The sequence below is a fragment of the Hippocampus comes genome, unplaced genomic scaffold (genome assembly GCF_001891065.2).
Source record: "Hippocampus comes isolate QL1 unplaced genomic scaffold, H_comes_QL1_v1.1 scaffold111, whole genome shotgun sequence".
Classification (NCBI taxonomy): Eukaryota; Metazoa; Chordata; class Actinopteri; order Syngnathiformes; family Syngnathidae; genus Hippocampus; species Hippocampus comes.
In genome coordinates, this window is record NW_017805698.1 from 3,491,715 (window position 1) to 3,517,899 (window position 26,185).

Below are 26,185 nucleotides of genomic sequence, written 5' to 3' on the forward strand. Positions count from 1 at the left end.
TTTCCATGAACCAAAATTTTAAATTGTCATATCAACAATATTTGAACAAGCCATTATTCTTGAATTCTGATTTCAAAACACTTTATCCATCAATTTGTTGTTCGTTGTGTATGTAATATGTGGAGATGGTTCAACATTTGGTTTTACAAAATTCAGTCATAACGGCCCTCCAAGGGAAACCGTAAGGACAATGTGACCCACGACAAAAACGAGTGTGACACCCCTGCCCTACACTAACCTCTAACGGAACCTTCCTCTAACATTAATCGTACCGAGATTTGAAATCCGTGGATAACCAGATGTTACTGTAAAAAATGCGCACGATAAGTCCAATGTCAAATAAAACTAAACGTCACGGTTGTGCCTGCAAAGTTAATCGGTGAATGGAACTCGATGCTGCTCAAAATACTTATTTTCATGCATTTGCGGCTGATGTCCTCCCATCACAGGTGTCCTGGGCTTCCAAATGATTTTTGGTAGTCGATGGCCATAAAGAGGACAAAGTTTCACTTAAGGGTGTGCTCACACCAAAAGGCCAGTTTACTTCATGGAGGAGGAAAGAGTGCTAAGGGGCTTCTAACCGTCCAGAAAATGTAAGCCAAAAATTTTGTGGCTGGAAAATAACGTTGGGCTTATTGGTCGGACAGTTGTCAAATAAGATGACAACTATTTCCTCACTGTGTCTTTGTGGATTACATCATCGGCGGAACACTGTCAGGTTATGTTTATTCAATTATGCAGACAGGCCGAGAGTTTTAATGCAAGTAGTTTTGATCCGTCTTCTATGGGATGTCTCTAAAAACACCACAAATCCTCTTAAAATCTCGGGCAAATCATCCAAGCATGTCGCGCATGATGATCCCGCACGGCGTGACCACAGATCTAATGTAAGTCCTCGTATGGCGGCGCTTCAACTGCTCGGCAACGGGCAGATTTTGCAGGGTGCCCGATACTTTTGCCTTAATGTGTTCGGCAGATCACAAAAAGTGGATTGTGTGAATTTAATTTCCAGGTTGTGTTCAAATACAGTCAATTTGTAAAGCTTGAAATGTCATCGTGTGTAAATCACACGACACTGTCAGGAATGGCGGTGTACTTTACTGTACTCCAAGGTCACTCGTGTACCTTTTTCAAGGCCAAATATGAACAAGCTTCTTTCCAAGCTATTAAAACATACTGATCCAAAATCAGTTTTTTCGAAGCTATTGCCCTAGAGAAGAGCCAATGAAAAGTTACAAAAAGGTACAAAATATGTAGGTGGACAAGACAGTGCTCCTGAGGTTTGATCATTCATAAATGACTGACATTTTTGGAGGAAAAATAGGTCTCGAAAGTTGTACAAAGCTTCAGAGTTCCAAAGTTGTTACGCAAGAGAACCGCATGGCTCCCAAGATCTCAGTGTACCTCGCAAAAGCTTTTTTTTTTCTCCCCCACATGTATTCCAAAGGATGTTACGACAAATATGTGACAATAAAAGCGGCAGAACAATCGATTTAATATAATGGCGACCTAGCAGGCCTTCTTGTGGTTTGTGACAAAATACTCTGTGCACACTCGTTAATTGCATGTGATTCATAAGATCAGAATACAATGTTGTAAACTTAGGACGGCCAGTTAAGTGTTCTGATTGTTTGATTTTTTTTTTTATTTTTAATTATTTGCAAATCTCAATCCAGTGGTACCTCTACTTACGAAATTCATTGATTCTGGAAGAAATTTCTTAACTAGAAAATTTTGTAAGTCGAGACGCGTTTTCCATGTAAATGCCCTAATCCATTCCAAACCCCCCAAAATTCAGACATAAATGTTTTCGAAGCATAAAAATGCATCAAAATATGTAACAAATACTTTAGTACAATTAGATTATTGCACAATAAATGAGAGTTGGGCATAATGTTTCAAAACAAAGAATTGAGTAAAGAATACAAATGATGGTATTTTAATTTTAACTGTGTCCTCATCGTTTTTTTGCCTTCTTTAGTCCATGTTTTCTCTCAGAAGTGTTTTTTGCCTGGCGTTTTGTAAAGAACTGATCCAAGGACGTTTGCTTTTGTCGCCTTTTAACAATCCTTTGAAAATGTCCAAGGCAAACATCAGCATAGTGAGCGATCGCCCAACTGGTGAACACTTTTTCTGGCTGATTCACATTTACGTAAAACTATCGGAACGCCTCATGACCCGAAGGATGAATGACGAGGACGCTGCATAGACACATATCTATTTATCTCTCTACAGATACACACATTTGGTAGAGGTCCCTCTTAGCCAATGGAATGCGAGGATGATGCTGGGTAACACCCAATGGCAGAGCAGCTATGAGTATGTTGCGTTCAGGAAACTCTGAGCTGCGAGTAGCAGCCCATACTGTATTTTTACCTTTTGTATCTTGAAATTTCTTTGGTAACAAGAGGCAATATTTTCCTGTTGAGGGGTTTCCTAACTTGAAAATTTCGTATGAAGAGACGTTCGTAAGTCGAGGTACAACTGTATTTACAATGGTTAACATATTTCCACACTTGTGCAACTGTTAAACATGTTACAATAATGCCATTCATGAAACTCTTCGAGCAGAATTCCATTGGGTAAATTTGACGTTTCTGAAATGTGAATAAACTTGCAGCACGATCTGAATAAATGTTTACATGTCTGTCTCACATTTCTAAGGTCTTGGGTAGGAATCTCGGCTTTGATCTTCCTGTGTAGAGTTTTCATGTTCACCCCCATGCTTAAATGGGCTTTCCTCGGGTATATTTCCCATTGCGATTGGCAGGCGACAAGTCCAGGGTGTTCCTCGTCAGTTAGGACAAGCTTGCCGCTCATCCGCAACCTAATGAGTACAAATGCTCGACCAAATGGATGCATGGTTGATGAAATCCAAAGGTTCGAACATATTGTATTCAATCTTCGATGTTGTACTGTATCTTCCCAATGGATCTCTGACAAAACTTGAGGTCGTGACCCCGAACACCCACAGAGGGCTGGAGCCGTGAATTCATTATTCGGCCCTGAGGCTCATTTGGAACACCTCAGGTTTCAAGAGGGCGGACTGTCATTAAGGCTGTAAATCTTGAAAAGGTACGACTGTTATTTAGCTAGTGTTAGCTTATGTACTTCAATGTAATTGAACTTAAAACGAATGGGATCCAGGCTGCTAATATACAGAAATTTAACAAAAAAATCTCACTGCCCTGTTGTATTCTGCATTAGTCGACAAATGCAATTATATTCATGTCAATGAAGTATTAAACATCCAGCTGTCAAAAGTGTTTGGTGCTGTTACAGCACAAGCTTTGCCTGGCGGGTTGAAGTACCGGTAACCATTTATGAGCACACGTACTCAAACTGCGCGTAACCTGGAGGTCATGTATAATTCCGGGTCTTGCTTTTTCTAACGATAGCGATTGGCATACCAGCTGCTTTTACTCCTATTCTTGTTTTCACTTTTTCAAATGACCTTGACATAAAGTTAGAGAGAGAGAGAGAGAGACAGAGAGAGAGAGAGAGAGAAGGTGTGGGTCTTGTCATATGCTCTGTTACCAAATGGCGTTTTCACATTGAACAACGCAGACGCGTGGTAATTGATGACACAATCGTCATGTTTTATGGCAGCGATGTATTTTAATACAGCCAGGGATGACATAGCACCATCACCACCTCCATTGCCAACTTTTTTTTTTATTGCTCGCAGCTTTAGTGGCAGAATGAGAGCAGATGTAAAATGTAGTCCAACAAGAAAGAGAGCCCCAAAAACGTCTTATAAGACTCATGTGACTCAACTTTATTGAACAGGTTTCAATTTTTTCGATAGTTTTACTGCATGTTCTCAGATATGAAATCTATTCAATGACCTAAACAAAATGAAATTCGGCGGTGGTTGCACAAACAATGGGTCAGAAGATGTCATATTTGAACTACGGCACAATGCTGTGAGAAAATGTGTACGTTGGTCATCTGTTCGTCAGCAGCTACTTTTTTTTTTTTTGTGTGTTTGTTTGTTGCTGTCACATTACGTCCTGTCATGATCTTTTATTTGTTACTTTAGTTTCTTGGCATTATCAGGACTTTGTGTTCTGGACTAAGTTTTTGCCAGTGTTCCCCTGTCAGTGTTTTTATTATATTTTGTTCAGTACGCTCTGCTTTTTTGGGTCCACTACCATCAAATGACACAGTTTAAAATATGACTTGAGCAAAAGGAGAAATACTGGAAAGTATATGTTGCCAACTGCAAAGCTAGTCGCTGATTTGCAAATATAGTGTCATGAAACAAATTCGTCACCTCCCAATTCTTTTTGGACAAGAGACAGTCCATACTGCCCTCGACCCACCAACAAGCAACTGGGTCCATACCTTTTCTTTCTTTGTTTTTTTCTGAACATAGAAACAACACAGAGCACATAATGCAACCTTTGACATGACTTTGACAGCTGCTTGTCTTGCCTCCCCGACGGATATGTGCCGATGGCCTGAATCTTGATGGAAGCGCGCAACAACTGAGCAGGGTCTGGATGGTAATGGACTTGTAGTGTGATATCTCGTCCAGTCCAAGGACCATCAAATGACACTGTTTAAAATATGACTTGAGCAAAAGGAGAAATATTGGAAAGTAGATGTTGCCAACCGCAAAGCTAGTCGCTGATTTGCAAATATAGTGTCATTAAACAAATTTGTTACCTCCCAATTCTTTTTGGACAAGAGACAGTCCATACTGCCCACGAGCCACCAACAAGGAACTGGGTCCATACCTTTTCTTTCTTTCTTTTTTTCTGAACATAGAAACAACACAGAGCACATAATGCAACCTTTGACATGACTTTGACAGCTGCTTGTCTTGCCTCCCCGACGGATATGTGCCGATGGCCTGAATCTTGATGGAAGCGCGCAACAACTGAGCAGGGTCTGGATGGTAATGGACTTGTAGTGTGATATCTCGTCCAGTCCAAGACACCGAACGATATTTATCTGGTGGTCCGACAGCGCGACCGGAATGAACAAGAAAAAACTCGTGTAGTTGAGCAAGGTCATTATTGTACTGTATCATCTGCTATGCCCATAGTATCCTACACTAGGTCATGGGACAAATACAGCCAGAACTATATCAACATATCCACCAAAACGTAAGTTCTTCAGGCTACATGTAATCGTGTTTTTTTTGTATCATCTTGCGAACTGTATCTAGCCTATTTACGGCAGAGAAGTTCAGCAAAACTAAGAGTAACTAACCACGACTAACCAAAACTTTTTGCACAGTACGCTCGTACCAGGGTGTCGCCCAAACTCAGCTGGGATAGGCTTTACTCGCAACTCTAATGAAGACGAGAACATGGAGAGATAGATGGCTGTATCATCTTATGTCCGATAAACACTTTGGATACACTGAGTGCTACATTGCTAACGAGCCACCAACAAGGAACTGGGTCCATACCTTTTCTTTCTTTCTTTTTTTCTGAACATAGAAACAACACAGAGCACATAATGCAACCTTTGACATGACTTTGACAGCTGCTTGTCTTGCCTCCCCGACGGACATGTGCCGATGGCCTGAATCTTGATGGAAGCGCGCAACAACTGAGCAGGGTCTGGATGGTAACGGGCTTGTAGTGTGATATCTCGTCCAGTCCAAGACACCGAACGATATTTATCTGGTGGTCCGACAGCGCGACCGGAATGAACAAGAAAAAACTCGTGTAGTTGAGCAAGGTCATTATTGTACTGTATCATCTGCTACACCCATAGTATCCTACACTAGGTCATGGGACAAATACAGCCAGAACTATATCAACATATCCACCAAAACGTAAGTTCTTCAGGCTACATGTAATCGTGTTTTTTTTGTATCATCTTGCGAACTGTATCTAGCCTATTTACGGCAGAGAAGTTCAGCAAAACTAAGAGTAACTAACCACGACTAACCAAAACTTTTTGCACAGTACGCTCGTACCAGGGTGTCGCCCAAACTCAGCTGGGATAGGCTTTACTCGCAACTCTAATGAAGACGAGAACATGGAGAGATAGATGGCTGTACTATCTTATGTCCTATAAACACTTTGGATACACTGAGTGCTACATTGCTATTACTCCTAATGTCAGTTCTAGTTCATGCCAAAGGTGTTTGAAAGGCTAGGTTGGGATCAAGTCCTTCCAACCATGCCATTATGGAACTTGCTGTGTGCACTGTGGCACAGTCCTGCCAAAACAGTCCTCACGACCCTCCAAAAAAAGCTACGTTGCAAGCTTACAGCTGACGTTACAATGAGTGAGAAGAGTGCTCACCTGGCACCAGTACATCATGGGTCCAAGGCTGAACATTGGTCTACTGCAGGGGTGTCAAACTCATTTCACAATGGTGGGCCACATACGGCCTCGGTAGATGTCAAGTGGGCCGGACCATTAAAATGATACAATACTTTGCTATAAATAACCAAAACAATATGTCTTTCCTTTGTTTTGGTATAAAGAAGCACAAGAACATTAGGAAATTTGTATCATCTTTCGAACTGTATCTAGCCTATTTACGGCAGAGAAGTTCAGCAAAACTAAGAGTAACTAACCACGACTAACCAAAACTTTTTGCACAGTACGCTCGTACCAGGGTGTCGCCCAAACTCAGCTGGGATAGGCTTTACTCGCAACTCTAATGAAGACGAGAACATGGAGAGATAGATGGCTGTACTATCTTATGTCCTATAAACACTTTGGATACACTGAGTGCTACATTGCTATTACTCCTAATGTCAGTTCTAGTTCATGCCAAAGGTATAGGCTAGGTTGGGATCAAGTCCTTCCAACCATGCCATTATGGAACTTGCTGTGTGCACTGTGGCACAGTCCTGCCAAAACAGTCCTCACGACCCTCCAAAAAAAGCTACGTTGCAAGCTTACAGCTGACGTTACAATGAGTGAGAAGAGTGCTCACCTGGCACCAGTAAATCATGGGTCCAAGGCTGAACATTGGTCTACTGTATATCACACCGCTGCAGGGTAGCATGAGAATTGTCAAGTCATCATGCGATAACCTTGCCTGCAGAGGGACATGAGAAGGGGAGAAGTTTGAAAATAAAAACAGATTCAATCTGGGAGTAATCATCTGGTAACGGCGCAACATTACATTTGGTTTAAAGATGTTTGCAGATGTTCCCTCGTCGGGACATGATCAAGCCTCCCACTTTTAGAACCACAATAAAAACATTTAACAAAAACAGCGCAGCTCTGACCTTATGCGTACATCTGCTTTCGAGCATGGCTTACCTCTCAATTACAGTTTTGCTATAATATTTGACCACTAATGGCAGAATATTCAACCACGAAAATTCCCTCTTGTGTGTAAAATGTCTCCACTGGTAAAGTGAGTGGGAGGAGGGGGCGTTACGGTGCCTATACAGGAGACAACAGCTGAGCGACATCAGGCTATTTTTGTTCTCCCCTGTAGTGTCTCACATGGAGGTTGGATCATTCTATGCTCACTCACAATCTGGGATCAAATGATCTCACACACAATAAAACTTTTAGGAGATACGGACCTCCCACTACACTGTACTTAAAATTCTACTTATGGAGAGACAATGCGTTCCAGTAATGACTTTTGTCTCACCAGAACTCAAATGTAAGCACTTGTTCCATTCACAAAATCTGGAGAAACAATGCATTCCAGTAATGACTTTTGTCTCACCAGTTGAACTCAAATGTAAGCACTTGTTCCATTCACAAAATTCTGCATAAAGGAATGTGGCGATTATTTTCGGGAATGTGGTGCAACTTTTAATTCAATTTAAAAAAATATTGTCTGCAGACTCTGCAGGTAGTGAGTCAAGTGGGATTGGGCTGGATTCTGGATGTGAATATTTGTTTACAGTGTATATAAAAAGTTCAAATGCCAAATGAGTGATTTGTCAAAAAAGAAAATAAATCAGGCTTCATACCCAGTAACATTTGATTTGGGTTTGAAAGCTCATGTGATATGACTTGGCATTTTTGAAACCATTCACCTGCAACCCATATCGCAACAAAATCAGTAGCTGACAATCAACTCATGAAAATTAATGGCAAAGCGCCATTCTGTTGCTCGGTGTGCTGCAGGCCTCAGTCAAACTGGAGGGAATTATGAATAGTTCTAAATAGCTTTCACGTTTTTAAGAGAATCATTTCCAAAATGCCAGTAGATGATGCTTAAAATTACCCAATTCTTTTTTTTAACCTTTTAAAATATATTCTAATAATGCGTTACGTATTTTGGTTGTACATTCATTTTTATCTACATTCACTTCCTGCCCCCCCTGTATTTCAATACACGTATATTTCTCAGTATATGCACATTCTATTGACAGATAGTTAATATTGTCATGTATTCAATGTTCAAGCCCTGCACAAAATATTTTTACAGTTCTACAGTATTTTGATCACTATTATATCTTTTTTTTCGGAGAATGACTGCATAATGCCCTGTGCATAATGTCTCAGTAGAAAGAATGAATGTAAAAATAATGAAATAAATGAAGCCAAAAAAGGCATTCCTTGCGATAACGTTCCCTCCCACGCCTTTTTCAACAAAGGAGAGGGACTCCCATTGACGTGATACAGTAAAGAAGTGCAGGCAAGCCCCTCCTTTGCCATTGAGTGCCTCTCTGCAAGTTTACTTTAGCCCGTTCTCCTCTCTTGCACTCCAATATACACGCATGCACACGCACTGTCATTCACACTGCCGCGTGCGCACGCACGCACACGCATTCAGTGGTTTCCAGTTTATCCCGGGACACGCGCGCACACGGAAGCCGGCTGGATGCTACTTAAAAGCGGTTGCGGATGTTCCTAATTTAGACTTTTTATTGTGTTTTTCTTGCCCTTTTATTATTGCGAAAAACTTTGGTTGGACTTTCAATTCACGGCGTACATGGCGGACCGAAGCACGTAATCACGTTCCAAAAAAAATCGGGGACCACGCAGGTTATTGGATTACAAAATACGCATTTCATCGGGGAAATGAATTCTTCTGTGCTGGACACGTCACTACTCCATCCGACGAAAGTACTGTAAGGTAAGCTTTTACTCTTGGCGCACATATTGGAAGACTTCAGCATGAAGTGCAAAACTTGTAAACTGTAACCAATTGAATGGAAACGAATCCAACAGGGATGGACAAACTTTTGTGCTGTAGTGCCACATTTGTTTTTTATAAACTGGCCATAATATTAAGGCGGGTGGGGTGGGGGTAATGAATGAATGTATGTATGTATTAATTAATTTATTGTTGTATATATGAAATTTGCTCCATGTACAGGATTTTTTATACAGTGGTGGTTGTTTTAAAGTGCTCTATAAATACAGTTGAGTATATAAGTTTATTTTAACAATGAAATACTAATTGTTATATGTTAATTCTATTATTTGCAATTGATGCTATTATATTTCACAAGTATATTATTTTATAGCTCAAGTGAGAATAATAAGAAGCACCATCGTTAAAGGAGACAGATGGGTTAATTCAACAATTTGTGTGATGAATGAAATGAAAAATAAAGACATAAACATAAATAAAGATATTTTCATAAACAAAGTTGAGGGGGGGACAGGAGGCTCATTTAACGAAAGAAATATTACAGGAGGCACAATACTCAACTGGCCAGGTTAAAAGAACAGAGTGGGCCTCACTTTTCCCACCACTAGTTTTCAATTGGATAAGAGTCCGAAGTATTTCGAATATTTTGACTCAAGGGTGATGCATTGCCATCGCACACTATTGCAACCTACAACTACAATAAGAAACAGACTGTGCACTACTGTTAGATTAATACACTTTTCACAGTGAAATGTACGCACCGTTATCGTTGTAAATACAGAATATTGGAAAACAACTCTTGTATATGATCACATTACACTGTGCCTGTACCGTGAGAACATACAACAAATTAGTCAAGCACACAGGAAGTTGTCTGTAGTTTATGACAGGTGCAAGAATAATAATTATAGTCGATGACCAAGCAAAAGAGGGCATGTTTTGTTCCATGTCAAAAGCTCAATGCCGATTAAAACTGTTAATTCAACTCTACAAATCAACAACCACCTCACCAAATTGTTGTTGGTGTCCCCCTCCAATCAGTCTGCCAGCCCGCGCTAACATTGAAGACGAAGATGTATCCAAGCGTGGGTATGCTGCTGGCATTGTGGGCCCTGGAGGTTGCCCGTGGCCAGGCTTGCCCTCGGAGCTGCAACTGCTACCAGGCCAATGAAGTCCACTGTACTTTCCGCTCCCTGCTCACCGTACCTGCCGGATTGCCTGCGCGCACGCGCCGCATCAACTTGGGGTAACGACCTCTGGGCAAAACATTTGCACCCTTCACATGTACACAAGCTAATTGTCAGATGGCGCTTTTGTTGACAGCGCAAACACACATGCGGAGTTTGACAGTAGATGTCAAGCCAACTGCAGAGGAGCATATACGGAATGTCCGTATGAACCTCCCAACTCCCCTTGGTGTTTAGTTTACGATCTGGAATATACATCAAGCCCTCTATAGACGAATGACTTCAATGGGGAAGGTACATTACAACCCCCCCCCCCCGCCCCCATCAACCAAAGATTCATTTTACGTTTCTATGGTTAAGCAATTTCAGTGTTCACGATGTTAGTGTTAACTACACATCATTTTACAGCAGCTTGCAATAATATTAGGCCTACATATATTTTTTACCACTTTGCCATGTTTTTTTTTTTCTGAACATTTCAGCCTCCTCTGCTACTCTAATTAAATGTTGGTCATGATGGTATGACTTGGCGAGCAAAGTATGTTTTGAGGAGTTATTTTGCGTCAAACATTTGACAACCACTGACCAAGACAGATAAGCAACACTGTATTTCATAGCTGTTTTGCCTACAACATCTAAGGTAGGCATCTAAGTCCAATGACCATTTTGAGGATTCATAATAAAGAAAATGGGTGTGAGATCCTGTTAATCACTGCTTGTGGTTTTATTTTTTTATTTGTGATGACATCACAGAAGGGTATGTATGAATGGTCGCAATGAGGAACATTGGGATAACCATAGCATCACAACACGAAATTTCTGGGTGGGGGGACTCAGGACAATATGAGCAAGATAGTTCATCTATTCGCACAGGTCTTCACTGATTTCATAAATACATACAATGCAAAACTTGTTTTTATACATACATGCCAGTTAGGAATGCTATAATATGACCAAAACATTTGATGGTGTTTTTGGGGATGGAATGAATGAATTCACTTTGCCTTAGTTCCTAGTTGTCTTGAAATGAGAAAAAAATAGAAGTCAACCAATGTCACGGAACAGATTGTGTTTGATTCTGGAGGTTCCACTGTAAAGTAAATTATACTCGAATGGATGAAATAAAATGAATTGACGAGAATTCCTCCCCGACCCCCATAAAGGTTCAACAGCATCAGCAGGATCCATGACAGTTCGCTGGCTGGACTACAGAGGTTAGAGCTTTTGATGCTGCACAGCAATGACATCCACCACCTGCCGGATGCACTGTTTCAAGACCTGAAATCACTGCAGGTATACCGGAATGGGAAAAATGTGACTTTCGCTTCGCCAATTACCAATCTTGGAATGAGGTTGAAAACAAAAAAAAGTCATTTAATTGAGACACGTGTTTATATGGCCATTAACTGTGGGTGATTGTTGTAGTTTGAGGAGTTAAAAAAAAAAAAATAATAATAGCAGTAGTAATATTTCTAATCTCAATTTTGGCAATACACAACGTCATTTGCCTCACCGCTGACCTCTTCAAGAGTCCCTGTCAGTCACGGCAGTTGCTGCGGTCTGTTTTTTTTTTTCCGTTACTGACTGACATTTCCAAATTGCGTGCATGTAAAGGTGTTGTGTGATCTACCAAACAGAAATAACAAATTGTCAAACGAGTTACTTGTTTGGCCTATTTCCACACACTGCAACAACCGCAGTGGAAATCCTAACTCACTCCAGGTGCTGACAACTCATGTTTCTCCACTGGAAGAACCAATTAAATATGAATGCGGATCTGAATAAAAAGTGCATATAACAATCATTTATGTATTTATTTTTTTACCATTTGAGTCATGTTTGAGGTAGCAATGGACCAGACCACCCCCCAGAATCATGACGGCACGACATCTGTTTGTCATTCCCCGTGAACCAGGAAGTCGACTGTTCAGATAGACGAACAATATGATTAATGGACAGAGACCAAAACAAACCTAATTTTTGCTGTAATTATAGTTTTTGTTTTTATTTTATTTCGTTAACAATTTTGTTTTTCGGTTTTAGTTATTTCGTTAGTTTACAATACATTAACTACCTCTATGCAGAAATCAAATGCAGCCATTCCACGAGACTGTTTGTTAACCTCACAGTGAACACCAGTCAGTGGATATTTTAACAGGAACCCGAGTGCCATGACGTTACTCACCAAGCCGCCGTTTCTTTCATCTCTCAGCTAAATGAGGGTATGTACTGTATTTGCCATACTGTGATAATAGGATCCATATTTCGGTGTGCCTGAATTGTCAGCAGCCGGATCCTTCCCACTTGTGGAAGTAGCCTCCCTAGAGAGCCGATTTATCATAAGCCTTACGAAAATCCCACAACATGGTTTTCATCATTATGCGCCTTCTTGAAATATTGTCGACTCTTCTATGACTGGAAGAGCACGAGTCAGCAGAGAGTACCAGAAGGCATACTTCAGATTTAAAAAGTTCCATGATTCAAATTGTTGGAAATATCCTTCCAAAAGTAACACCTACATTCAGCTCACTCCAATATTTGCCAAGCATGTCTTCCAGTCTCTTCTCGTCATCACATTTACTTTTAACTTCAGCCGTTTGAATATGTAGCATTCAATTTTTCATCTCCGCCATTACAGATACTGAAGCTGAGCTACAACAAGCTGACGGAGATCCCTTCATCCCAGACTTTCTCTGGCCTGACCTCGCTACTACGTCTGTACTTGGATCACAACCACCTCCAATACATCCACCCGAGGGCCTTGCTCCAGCTGCCAAGCCTCCGTCTGCTCCGTCTACAAGGAAACAAGCTGCATCAACTGCATCCCCACGCTCTCTGCACGCTTTCCCTACTGAACACATACTACTTTTCATCACTCCGGTAGGTCGAGTCGCGAGGACTGTAATTCAGACATGATATACGGTGGTACCATTAAGTTCAAATGAATACCCCCACAGTGACATCAGCATATCACGGAAACGATCACACTTCAGTAGACCTAATTTCAGCCAATATTAAATGTAGTAAGGAAGGATTTCATTGAGTGAAAATTGGCAATTTCATTTTCTTTGCTGACAGCCTTTCCTTTCCTTTCTGTAGCCACCTTGACCTGTCCAACAACAGTTTTAGCACCCTGCCCAGGGCCACCTTGCAGACCGCACCGATGCTGGAAACACTGGCGCTTCAGGCTAATCCCTGGAGCTGTGACTGCAGGATGAGTTGGTTCCCCGCTTGGCGTTTAGTTCACCCAGGTTCGTCTCTTTTATTTTGTCCTCTCACATTAATTCAACAAATGGAGAGGGTATAGAAAGAAGGTAAGAGTTAGCATTATAAACGAAACATTCATAAATGACACCATTTCGCACTGATTGATGAGACTGTAATGTGTCTTGCAACTCTTTAAAACGTTAAATGAGGCTTGATGGTTGATAATTGGGTTAGATTTACATTTAAATTCATCTGGTTGTGTTTTTGTGTACCTTTGACATTTTCCCGTCCCACCTGCTTTAAATCACATGCCTCCCCTTTACCTCTCATACACAGAATCTCTCTCAGTCTATTTATGAATTTTCACAGACACTTAAGAAGACTGGAATTTCAAATGCTTCTCATTGACATGCCAGACTTAACCTCCCATGACTAATACATATTGGCAGCATTGTGTGCAGGCAGTTGAAACAATGGCTAATGCTTGCCATGGAATAATTAGGTTTTGCATATTTACGATTTATGAGAAGATTAAGTAACCGTATCAAATTAGTAAGTGATATGAAGTGTAATTAATAGTACAGAGGAACGTGCATGCTAAATTTGGCATTAGCAATGCACATAGACAGCTCTGACGTGCACATTATCATATATGGGACATGGGATCAGTTTCTCTCATCATTCTTTGTCTATCTTTTCAACCAGATTTAATGAAATGTTCCGAGGGTCCTCAGTGTCCAACATGTGAGTCACCAAGTGCTCTTCAAGGGCAAGGCTTGCTTGATCAGAATGATCTGACCTGCAGCTCCCCTGTCATTACCCTGCGGGGAGAGGAGACATCTTCCGCGAGGGAACTTGGTGAAATCCAATCAAGTGAATCTTTCAGAGAGCCTTTAGGCGCCGCTTCACTCGGCCTGTCGGATCAACAGGGGAACAGCGTTGAACTGCGCTGCAACGTCACTCATTCCGCGGACTCTCAGGATGCATCTCCTGCTCCAGATCTCTCCCTTCCCTCCTCTTCACCTATTGCCATGGCTCTGTCATTCTCTCTAGAATGCCCCGTAGAGAGAGAGAGCTATGACAGTCTGTGGAGGATCCTGGCTTACTATAGTGAAACTGCAGTGCACCTTGAAAGGGAACTCATGCTGAATAAACATCCAAAGCTGGCCTACCGCTACAGGCAGACGGCAGAGACAGAGGGCTATTATAATACGGGAGTCAAAGCCTCTATCGCAACAGGACCACATTGGTTAATGCAGCCAGCTATTGGTATTCAACTTAACAGAGCACAGTCCAGCCGAGACACAGTCAGCCTCATATATTCAACAAGAGTTTCTGCTCATCCTGACCGCACGACAGAACCTGCAACATCTACCACTGTTTCTCACCCATGGGTACTCATTTTAACTAACCATACCACCACAACAATAACAGCAGCCGCAGGCACTAGGTTGGAGCTCTCCTGCCCTCTTCTAAGTTCTAGTCATCCCAAAGTACAGTGGATTCTGCCAGATGGATCCAAACTTAACTCCCCATCCAGTAGTCAAGATGGTAGGATTCAGGTCTCGGACTCTGGGCTACTGTTACAGAATGTTGAGCTCTCAAATGCAGGGCTTTACTACTGTGTAGCGCAGATTAGCACGGATTCAGATGTCCTAGCACTGCGTCTGGCAGTAGAGGGGTCCTCTGCCCCACCAACAGGCGAGCAAGTTGCACCTTCTGTCACAGGGGGTATAGGACAGCCTGTCGGCCTGTCCTGCAAGGCTTCTGGTTCACCAGAACCACACACATTTTGGGTGTTACCAGATGGGAATATAGTTAGGAAGGGATCAGTTGTATTAGGTGGCTTTATTATGCAATCAAATGGGAGTCTCTTTCTTCCTAACCCCTCACTGAGAGATACTGGTCATTATCGATGTGTCGCTGTCAACCAGTATGGTAGTGCCTCAGTGTCCATGAACCTCGAAATAAACCCAAGGAAGACACTGTCATTTGGAGACGCTCAACGGGGGCCACAATCAGCCTCTGGGCGATCAACAAAGATACGAGCACCGTTACTACGTCAAATAGAAGAAGGATCAGGGGATGAAGTAGAAGAAGAGAGAACCATTACAGTCCCCAGGAAAGATCACATTCATCTTCAGCATTCTCCAAACAGACAAAATCAAGCCAAAAAACCCCTAAGACGGGGGCCTTTGAGAGAAGGTCCTTTGAGGAGAGGAGGAAGGCCTCTATCATCTGAGCAGAGAAGAAATCGTTACTCCACAAACAAACAAAAAATTGACCCACTAAAATGGGCTGACCTACTGGCAAAGATACGCCAAAAGACGACAGCAGCAAACAATAGCGAGAACGTCATAACAGAAAAGCCCACAGCAAACTCACAGAGAAGAGATGACGACAGAGAAAGGCATGGGGGTGGTGAGAACACAGGCGCAGAAGGAGCAGATGGATCAGAAATGGAGGGCTCATCCGTTGATGATGCTGTTCTGCGAGAGGAAAGTCTACAGCCCATTTACCCCACTCACATAATAGCAGTCACAATGCAAGCAAAAACTGAGTCAAAAACAGGGACTGAGAGTGAAGAGTCCTCAGAAACACAGACACATGAGAGTGAGACTGAGAATATGACACCAACCCAAACAACAACACAGACAGAACTCGCCAGCTCAAAGCCAACATTCAGAACTAATGAAATTGGCCCAGATGCAGCTAGTACAGAGGAGCAGGACGCAAAGCCCACCTTTTCAAGAGTTAGACCTTCAAAACCACAGAAAGGACGAATCCCCAATTTAGTCCCACATACACGGCCACAAAGCTCTTTGAACTCACGCAGAAGGATTGGACATCGGAGACGAGTCAACAGCAGGACAAGGGGGCGCCCTTTGACACCACGCCGACCTCTAGCTGATCCTGTCAACCTGATGCCAAAAACCGTGACGCTTGACACCGGAATCACTCAAATGGTGACAACAACCACATCTCCATCAACAATACATGAAAATATTGGAAATATCAAAACATTTTTTTCAACACCAAATGTCGAGATTGGAAATCTTCCATCGCCTTCTGTTCCTACCACTGTCGATATCTCCATTTCAACATCTGACCTCCCTGAACTAACTTCTTCCTCCCCCACTTTATTAGCCCCTTACGACATGGAGACCAATACAGATGTGATGACTCATGCAGGCAACAAACCAGACAGTGCCAAGTCGACTGTCTTTAAATCACAAACGCCAGCGACCACAGATTCCTTTGACGTCAAAACAAACACACAAAAAACCTTGAGCCCTAATGATGATGGGCCCTCAGGCGAAAAGGGTGAAGGGCTGGAAAATAATTTGGTGGACGTGAATGAATCTCAATTCTCTACCCCTCTCCTGGCCACCCTCTCCACTGTTTCCTTGACAACAACCCCTTCAATCAGTCTTCCAAATCATCCTGTCACTGCCTCTACTGGTGACATATCTGTTGCAGCTTTTGACGACACACTTACATCGACTACATTCAGGCCTTTGACTGCAAACCCAATTCCATTTATTTTACCTCCCATAAATACCCCCATGTATCAAATTATTGAGAGTACTACTAGTTTCTTTAGGACGGACAATGCAGATGCATCCAAAGATATTCCCTCAACGACTATCCCTGCACTTTCTACTTTAGAATCTCACACTACTACATACACAAAAAGTGCCACTCCAGCCAAAATTACTAAGACTGACACTACACCGCGTGCATCTTCTACATCTACTACCATAACAACAACAACAGCAGCAGTATCAAGCACTGCTGCGTCAGCCGGAGAAAGGCCAAACATGGGCCAGGTCAGCCCCAAAGGGAGGCCTGTGTCTGGTGCGCCACACCAGAGTCAACCCCCAACTGACTGGAGAAACCCTGGAGCTAATTTCATTCCGGATTCACACAGCAGCAAGCCACAGTGGTCTCCATCTCCACTTCCTGCCACCCCAAGGGTGAGTATTAATAGATGACAAAAAGTCTTTCACCCAAACGCATTTTTAAGACGACATGCCTGACAACTAGACAAAGAACAAATCTTAGATCACTCCATAATTTACTCACTTACTTGAGTGCTAATGTATTCACAAACTTTTTTAGGGCTTCACTTTCAGTCATTTAACAAGTTTGCTATCCCAGGGTATTTTTAAAATGCAATTTCAAGTGTTGGTGCATTCCCATAAAGCTGTTATTTGCATTCACGCTCACCTAAATGTGCAAGCCCTGGAGCAAAAAAAGCTTAGCAAAAGAGAGCTGGAAATAGTCTAATCTGTGATCACATGGCCCGTTGTTAAACCTAAGGGATGTCTATGGCATTTCTCCAATTTTATGGATTTTTCTGAGCTCCGCCAGTCATTTCGAAAGCAGAGATGAAAAACACATGCTCTATTACAACAGCATTATGTGTTTGGGCGTCTAATCCTGCTGGATTTATAGCAATCAGACGTTAATTCATTTACAAAGATGTGCAATCCAATGTGATGAGCCCATCGCTGATGAACTATCAATCTGAAATAACTGTTGGTGAAATATCTAGATTTTACTGAAGTTTACTAAACTTGTATTAGTGCTTGTCATTTTGACAGAGCTTTGTAATCTATCTTCTTTGTTTGTTTTTATGTAGGAGTAGGTTTTGCCTTCAGATGCCCGAGGCACTGCTAACACTTATTTTTTTTCCACTCTTTTATTTGATAAAACAATCCCTGCAGTCTCCAGCATTAAGATCCAGACCAAGGATTGCAGACCCACATTTCAGAACGGTGTCGTTCCCAGCAGGAAACGTGGCCAGGCTGACTTGTGAGGCTCAAGGAGAGCCGAAGCCCTCCATCACATGGACCAAGGTCGCCACAGGTGCATGCAGTGTAACAGATATGCACACATTTGGCGGAGCATACAGATATCGACAAAACACAGTGAATTTATATGGAAATGAAGTTAGTCTTATCTTCATATTACATTCGTGTCGAACATCTCACTGCAGACTTGTTGGATCTAATTTATAACCTCAGCAAATACAGTGTGGACCTCCTCGCAACAGACAAACCTACTGTATGCTTTCCATTCCCGGAAACAAAAAGTGATTTAAAGGTCATGTACACAGCGGAAGGTTTTGTCACTGCAATAGGAAGAAAAAAAATCAAGACTTTCTGCAGCCACACATTTAATTAACATGCTGCAACCAAATGGCAAATTGACAATAGTTGATCTTGTGCCCATGACATACATGAATAGGACAACTGCAAAGTTCTTATGCAACCGCTATCTGATTTTTAATGCTCTCTTCTTGGCCGCCTTTATGAAAAAAGTAAAACGGTTTAATAGGAAGACCGAATATAGTACAGCGTTATCAGAATCATCTTTATTGGCCAGGCATGCACACAAAGTAAGAATTTGTCTCCGGTAGTTTGAGCCAAACGATTATTACAGTAACAAGCAACTATAACGAAAACAACATTTTGGACATAACACATGAGTACAGAGATTCTGAGTGTACCATTTGTGCTGGAATCCCGAATGACAGCTGTGCAAATGATGCTGTGGTTTTTGCAACCTCCATGGAGCATAAAAACATATAATTCAGAAATACAGTCCACAATTACCTTTTAGTTTTGTCTGCTACTGAGTGACACTCATTTGATATGTCCATTGCTTAAAATAAATGGTGGTGTAAGACATGCAGTTTTCATTGCAATATCGTTGCCCAATTGACTGATGCTCGTTTTTTGTCAACTGTTGCCCTTTCTGATGCTTTGTCTGTGTGTCTGTGTCTCAGGAGCGGTGATGTCTGTTCATTCCAGAGCTCAACGTTTTGAGGTTCTGTCAAATGGCACCCTCGTTATCTTAAATGTACAGCTACAAGACCGAGGCACATACATTTGCAGTGCGCACAGCTTCCTGGGTCGTGACAGGTGAAGCCACTCAAATTATGAATATCAATGCAACATGCATTTGATGAAGACAATGAATATGTTTTCTACACTGATTTTTTTTTTTTGTTGTTTTTATGTGATAAGGCTGCTAACCACCCTGGAAGTGTGGACACGCCCACCTCGAATGCAGCTGGCTAGCTATCGAGAAGTCACGATCCATCAGGGTGGGGAAGTCCACCTGGAGTGTCAGGCCAGCGGTGTTCCCACTCCTCTGCTCTCTTGGGTTCTTCCAGACCGTTCTGTCCTGACCCCCATGGCTAATTCCGGCAATCGAATCAGCATGTACCCAAATGGAACCCTCCATATTTCATCAACATTACCAAGTGATCGCGGGGCATATCGCTGCGTGGCCTCCAACTCCGCCGGTGCCGCCAGTGCTTCGGTGCGCTTACACATGTCCTCACTGCCCCCGGTGATACAGCAACCCAGAGAGGAAAACCTGCTTTTGGCTCCTGGAGGACCTCTTTATGCACACTGCACTGCCAGAGGGGCCCCGCCACCAACTTTGCGGTGGCGTACCCCAGACGGGGCGCTCGTTCGTCCATCCCAGTTTCTCCATGGCAACCTTTTTGTGTTGCCAAACGGAACCCTACATATTCGAAAGATCGGGCCTAAGGATGCTGGGAGTTATGAGTGCACCTCTTTTAATGCCGTTGGAACTGATAAGAGGACTGTGAGAGTGGAAATGAAAGAGGAGGCACAACAAGCAGAAGTGATACGGGATGCAAAAAATATGCCACTTTCAACCCCTGTTCTGAAAAACAAATCTTCATCCCATCCTGGCTTCCAGTCAAACCTGCTTGACTCTGCCAGATTGACCCCTCTCAATCCCAAACCCCCATCTTACCCTCATCAGTCCACTTTTGCTGACTCGACCTCTAAAATCAATAGATCAGTCATCATCTCTCCCTCACAGCTGAATAACTTGACAAAAACGTCCACGGCCACACATAACACCACGCTCACCTCACACACATCTGACAAAGGCAAAGCCTCAGTGATTTTACACTCTTTGCCAGTCTCTCCATTCAGCAAAGCCCGAATTGTCTCAACCTCGCCCCCGGTCACTACTGTTTCCTACGGAGAGAATCTCCAGCTCCACTGCTCTGTAACGGGTAACCCAACTCCCATTATCATTTGGAGGACTCCGAGCAGAAAACTGGTGGATATGAATTTCAGGTATGAGGGCAGAGGCTGGGTATGACACGATAATTGTAATCGTATTGCATCTTTATTATGTGGCACACTGAATTTGTTTTTCACATTTGTTCAAACTGAAGTTTCGACCGACGTCTGACGGTGCACCAAAATGGCACGCTGTCCATCCTGTCAGTGACGGAGCGGGACGTTGGAGACTACCTTTGCATTGCACGTAACAAAGTCGCAGATGATTATCGCCTCCTGCGTTTGTCAGTGCTTATCAAGCCTGCAAGGATTGAGCACAAACAACCTTTGAATCAGATGGTGTCATTTGGAAAAGCACTGAAGGTACCTTAACGTTTAATCATGTCAAGCATTGAATCAGACTGTATCGGACTACACAAGAACAAGTCTACGCTCAAATTACCTTCCACAAGTTTTGAGGGATTATTTGTCAGTGTCAAAGCAAGAAATCCAATGATTAGATTTTGTGACATAAAATGTCCCAGCTGACTGAGGTCAGTAATCTAATCAGTATAATCTTAAACCAATCCTCAAACTTCCATGGACTGCGAAACAAGAACTTTATTCAATTACAGTTGTATCAGATTTAAGATGCTAGAGATATTTTGGGTCAAAGTCAGAAGTGGAAGGGGTGATTGCCAGGCTGGTTCTGTGAAATGTTTATTTTCTACTACATAATGATTTTAACCATTTCATTTGGTACTGCTGGGTTTCCCAGCCATGCAGTAAATCGCACTGTTTCACCAGTCAGCCTCCGTGGATGACAATGAATATTTAACAGGTATTTAGCAGCTTACTGGAAAAGAGCAGGTGACATGCAAGAGAGATGACACCACATTACGGCAGCAACTTGTTTCCCTTCATTATTAATTCTGTTTACATGTTGTATGTGCATTGAATTGTTGAATTGACTGTGAGGCAAGTGACGGTGTTTCAAAAATGATTGACCACGTCGATGGAATTGATTACCCTCTACAAAGAAGTGATTTCATTTTAGTACACTTTAAAAGAAAACTACTTTTTTTGCTCGTTACAGGTGGACTGTTTAGCATCAGGATTACCAGACCCGGCAGTCAGCTGGAGTCTACCAGATGGAACCATGGTGAACAGTGTGTTGCAAGGGGAAGAAAGAGCAGGGCGGGGACGCAGGCTTATCGTTTTTAATAATGGAACATTGCTTGTTCCAGCTGTGGGGAGGGGAGAAGAAGGCGAGTACACCTGTTATGCTGAGAATCAAGGAGGTCACGATACCATGAAGGTAAAGTTGAAATTAGATTAAAAAAAAAAACCCCAAAACATTCAAACAAACCTCCCAAAATTTCAGTCGTATTTTTTTTAGATTTCTAATGAAAGCTTTGTTCTTTCAAAATATTTCCCGTCAGGTTCATGTCAAGGTGATGATGACTTCTCCACCGACCTTCAATGATGACAAAAGTTACCAAGTTATTAAAGTACGTCAGGGGTCTTCAGCGGTCATTCGTTGCCAGGCCACTGGGGATCCCCCACCAACAGTGACCTGGTTCTCCCCAGCACATCGTGTCATCCCACCCAGGTCTGGTGTTTACTCTGACCGAGTTTCAGTGACTTCTCCCGGAACTCTGGATGTGCGTCATGCTCAGAAGATTGACGCGGGAAACTATACATGCCGAGCAAGGAATTCAGCTGGGGAACGAAGCATGGTAGTAGGCCTTGAAGTGGACGTTCCTAATAATGGAAACAATGGCTATAGTGGTCGGACAATCATTGGAATGAACAAAGCAACTAATAGTCTTAGTCCAGCCCCCAGGAGTGATAGTGAAAATGGATTCAAAAGGCCTACGAGTGGAATCACAACCCAGCTTGGTCAAGTTGTCAGCATCGGTGTGAACATGGGTGGAAATATGGGCACAAAAGTAAGTAACAGTGGAATCGTGAATAGAAATGCACATGGAACTTTGAATAGGATCACGATAAACGGTCACAGCTCAGTTAGAGAAGCAAGTGATGGAAGCAATCCCAGGGCAAGAAGCAACGAAGTCGCAGCGAAAACGGCTAACGATGGTAGAGCAAGTTGGGTCAGAGGCAACTCCGGAGTGACTAATGACAAAAGCAGGAACAGTGGTAGCACCACTAACAAACTTGTGGGTGTGGTAACAACTGGGAAGCAGCGTATAATGAAAGGCCAAACTATTCTTTTGCCGTGTCCGTCTCATGGAGCCCCTCCCTTAAACTGGTATTTACCTGGTAATGGTGTGCTCCCGGCCCCTTACTATGGCAGCCGGCTCACTGTGCACCGAAATGGCTCCCTGGAGCTGCGGGGTGCACGGGTGAGCGACAGTGGTACTTTGGTGTGCGTTGTGAGCGGCGACAAAGGAGAGACAAGGATTCAGGTCGAGCTGGAGGTCTCAGAGCCGCAAGAAGTGTCCCGTCCACTTTCGTCTGTGCCATCTCGCTCAAACGCCGCAAAAGAAGCCTCTCAATCGGGGCGGCTAGTGCCTGAGGCGCCTCGTCCGCCGATTCCTGTCTCTCCAAAACCACTGGAACTCGGGCCATCATTGCTTGAATCCGCTGATCCAGTAGGTCCTCCTTCACCCTCTCCCATCTCTGCACCGGTCGTGAGACCTCAAACTGCTTCTCTGATGAGCATTACAAATGGAGAGACGCTTCGCCTACCCTGCTCTTCTTCTCAAGCACCCAAAAACACTCTGGGCTCCCTTTCCTGGACTTTTCCAAGCGGAAAGGTCGTGTCCAGGGGTGACAGTGGGGAGTCTGGCCGGTACTTAGTCCAAGAGGATGGTACCCTGGTGATCCATCAGACATCTGTGTTTGACCGGGGCACTTATACCTGCAGGTCTACCAGTCCCGATACTTCTTTGGTTTCAGTTGTCACAGTTCCCGTCATCATCATAGCCTACCCACCTCGCATCACGACAGGACCCTCACCTGTGACCTACACACGTCCCGGTGTCGCAGTGGAACTGCCCTGCCTCACCATAGCAACTCCCCGGGCGATGGTTACCTGGGAAACACCAGACATGACACAGCTGAGGGTGCTGGGCCAGGCTCGTATCTATGGTAACCGTTATCTCAGTCCTCGAGGTTCTCTGGTGATACAGAAACCGTCGAGTCGGGACACAGGATTTTACAGGTGCACAGCCAAAAATGTTATAGGGGTGGACACCAAGACAACATACCTGCATGTTATATAATGAGGTAAAGAACATGCACACGGCACCTCGGTTACTGACTTAATTCGATGTGTCCCTCATGCCCAAAGGAACTGCAAAGCTTTGTTGAGATACTGTTGAATTTAAAGAATTCTATACAATCATTTTCAGTCTTTTGTATCAGTCTGTTCAAGATTTTTGTTGATACACATCCAGCCATTTACTATATGTGCCTTGTCTTAATGATATGACTAAAACTCGTTTCAAAATGGTGCTCAAGTTGCAATATTTCTGATTTTATGATGTGCAACACGGTGGTTCTTTCTCGATGATTCGCATACGAATCAATCTGCTTCTATTTGGAATCTTGCCTCTTGCATGATTAACGACATTTAGCACAGTTTCTAACTCGGTAACTGACAAATTTAACAATGCAAATGCTCAAACATGATGCTCGACTTGTCCAAAGTTCTAAATGCTCAAAACAAATATGAATGTGTGCTTCAAATGCGAGACACATTTATAATCGAAAACTGTTTTTCTCGGGGATCGCTCATCTCAGTTTGATTTTGAGAGATAATGCTTGCCAGCATCTTCTCAGAATGAATGCAGCATTTACGGCATTTAAAATATGTTTTTGACAGACAAAGTGCATCTTTGTCATTATTGTGATGATAAAAATGGTGCTATTCCACAAACGAATAGCTCATAGCAATCTTCTTTTCATGGATTTTCATTTTAAGTTATTTATCTTGTATAGAGATTTTGAGAGTTTCTTTTATTATTATGACAGTGGCGGGGAATCTACGGACTCAGATCCAGAGATGGCCGACTGAGGCATTTGATCTGGCCTGCCATGCAATTCTAAAAAGAAACAAGAATACATTTATAATCATAACCATTCTCGCATCGTGTATTGTCATACGTTTTGTACGGCCCCCATATGACTTCAAAAAAAAAAAAAAAAAAAGCGATGGGTAAAAAGATTCCCACCCCTACCTTATGAGAAAAGGGAAATTACACATGTTGAATCTGTCGAGCAAAAAGCAAGTCTGTTTTTAACAGCATCCATGTATTAATAAAATGAAAAAGAATACAGATGTCTTATTTTATTCCATTGAGTTTATCTTAGGAACACAGCTTGTTAATTTCAAACTCAGCTGTCGAACCAGGACTGGGGTTTTGTATTGGAGGCGCAACACATGATGATGACATCATATTCTTTGCACTGGAAACTGCAATAAAATCCTCATGAGCCTGCTGTGCTAACGGAAACACTCCAAACGCCTCCTTGTTTGTTCTCACATCCCCACCAAATATCTCGACTTCAAATGATAGATTATATCATGATCAACTGACTTTAATAGGGTTGCTAAATATACGTAAACGGCCATCGTATTCGTCCATGTTCCTGAGATGAGTCATGTTGGCACCACCGCGACCGTACAAATTGAAAGCATTAGCATGTACCACCCAGCAGTAAGCATATTTCACTTTTTTTTTTTTTTTTTTGTGGCGCACGTTTGATGGGGCCCATTGTGTAAAGGGATCTAACATGTTTTGAATTAACTCCTCATGGTTTCGTAATTCCTTTCTCCGTAGCCCACCAAGTGTAATTACTCCCGTCTATGCTAAATTTCAGCAAACAAATCATTGGCTGTAGAGGGGCACATTGTGATGACGGATGGTAAAAACTCTATCTGGACAGTCATGACAAGAGACTAAGGCAAAAAAAAAAAAAACACAGTGGGTTTCACTGTGTGAGTTTTAGCGGAGGCTAAAACTAAAGATTTTTCTTTTTTAACCGTGCTTTATTCAGGTCTACATGAAAGGCAATGTGAATTCATGTTGAGTTTCAATTGCAGTCATATTAGTGTGTATTGAGATGGTGATAGAAAAAGCACTGTGACGCATGTTGCGTACTGATTCTTATTTTGGTGTTAAAAAATTCTCAGACTTGAGATTTCACCCTAGAACTGACAATGGCTTTTGCATTACATATTTAAAAGTAAATATAGTATACTGTTAGGTTGAACATAACACCTTATCCATCTATCCATCCATTTTCGACTGCTTTTCCGGGTTTGGGTCGCGGGGGCAACAGCTTGAGCAAGGAAGCCCAGACTTCCCTTTCCCCAGTCACTTGTTGGGTTCTTCCCGGGAGATCCCGAGGCATTCCCAGGCCAACTGGGAGACATAGTCCCTCCAGCATGTCCTGGGTCGTCCTCGGGGCCTCCTGCCGGTGGGACATGCCCGTAACACCTCACCAGGGAGGCGTCCAGGAGGCATCCTAATCAGATGCCCGAGCCACCTCATCTGGCTCCTCTCGACATGGAGGCGAAGCGACTCGACTCTGAGCCCCTCCCGGATGGCCGAGCTTCTCACCTTATCTCTAAGGGCGAGCCCAGACACCCTGCGGAGAAAACTCATTTCGGTCGCTTGTATCCGGGATCTCGTTCTTTCGGTCACGTGCCACGCCTT

At 42.8% G+C, this 26,185-nt stretch overlaps 1 protein-coding gene and 1 long non-coding RNA gene across 2 annotated transcripts in view; one reads left to right on the top strand and one right to left on the bottom strand.

Moving 5' to 3' along the window:
* LOC109523366 (uncharacterized) overlaps positions 1-26,185 on the bottom strand; it is a 61,745-nt gene that overhangs the window by 21,814 nt on the left and 13,746 nt on the right. The gene's annotated exons all lie outside the window — the stretch shown is intronic.
* On the top strand, positions 8,583-24,982 carry LOC109523365 (matrix-remodeling-associated protein 5-like). Its single transcript, XM_019882484.1, has 12 exons — positions 8,583-9,028; positions 10,091-10,295; positions 11,400-11,529; positions 12,875-13,116; positions 13,336-13,487; positions 14,149-17,420; positions 18,174-18,315; positions 19,238-19,373; positions 19,479-20,573; positions 20,675-20,882; positions 21,595-21,816; positions 21,941-24,982. Exons 2-12 carry the CDS (start codon positions 10,123-10,125, stop codon positions 23,744-23,746), a joined length of 7,578 nt encoding a protein of 2,525 aa, XP_019738043.1. The 5' UTR covers positions 8,583-9,028; positions 10,091-10,122; the 3' UTR covers positions 23,747-24,982.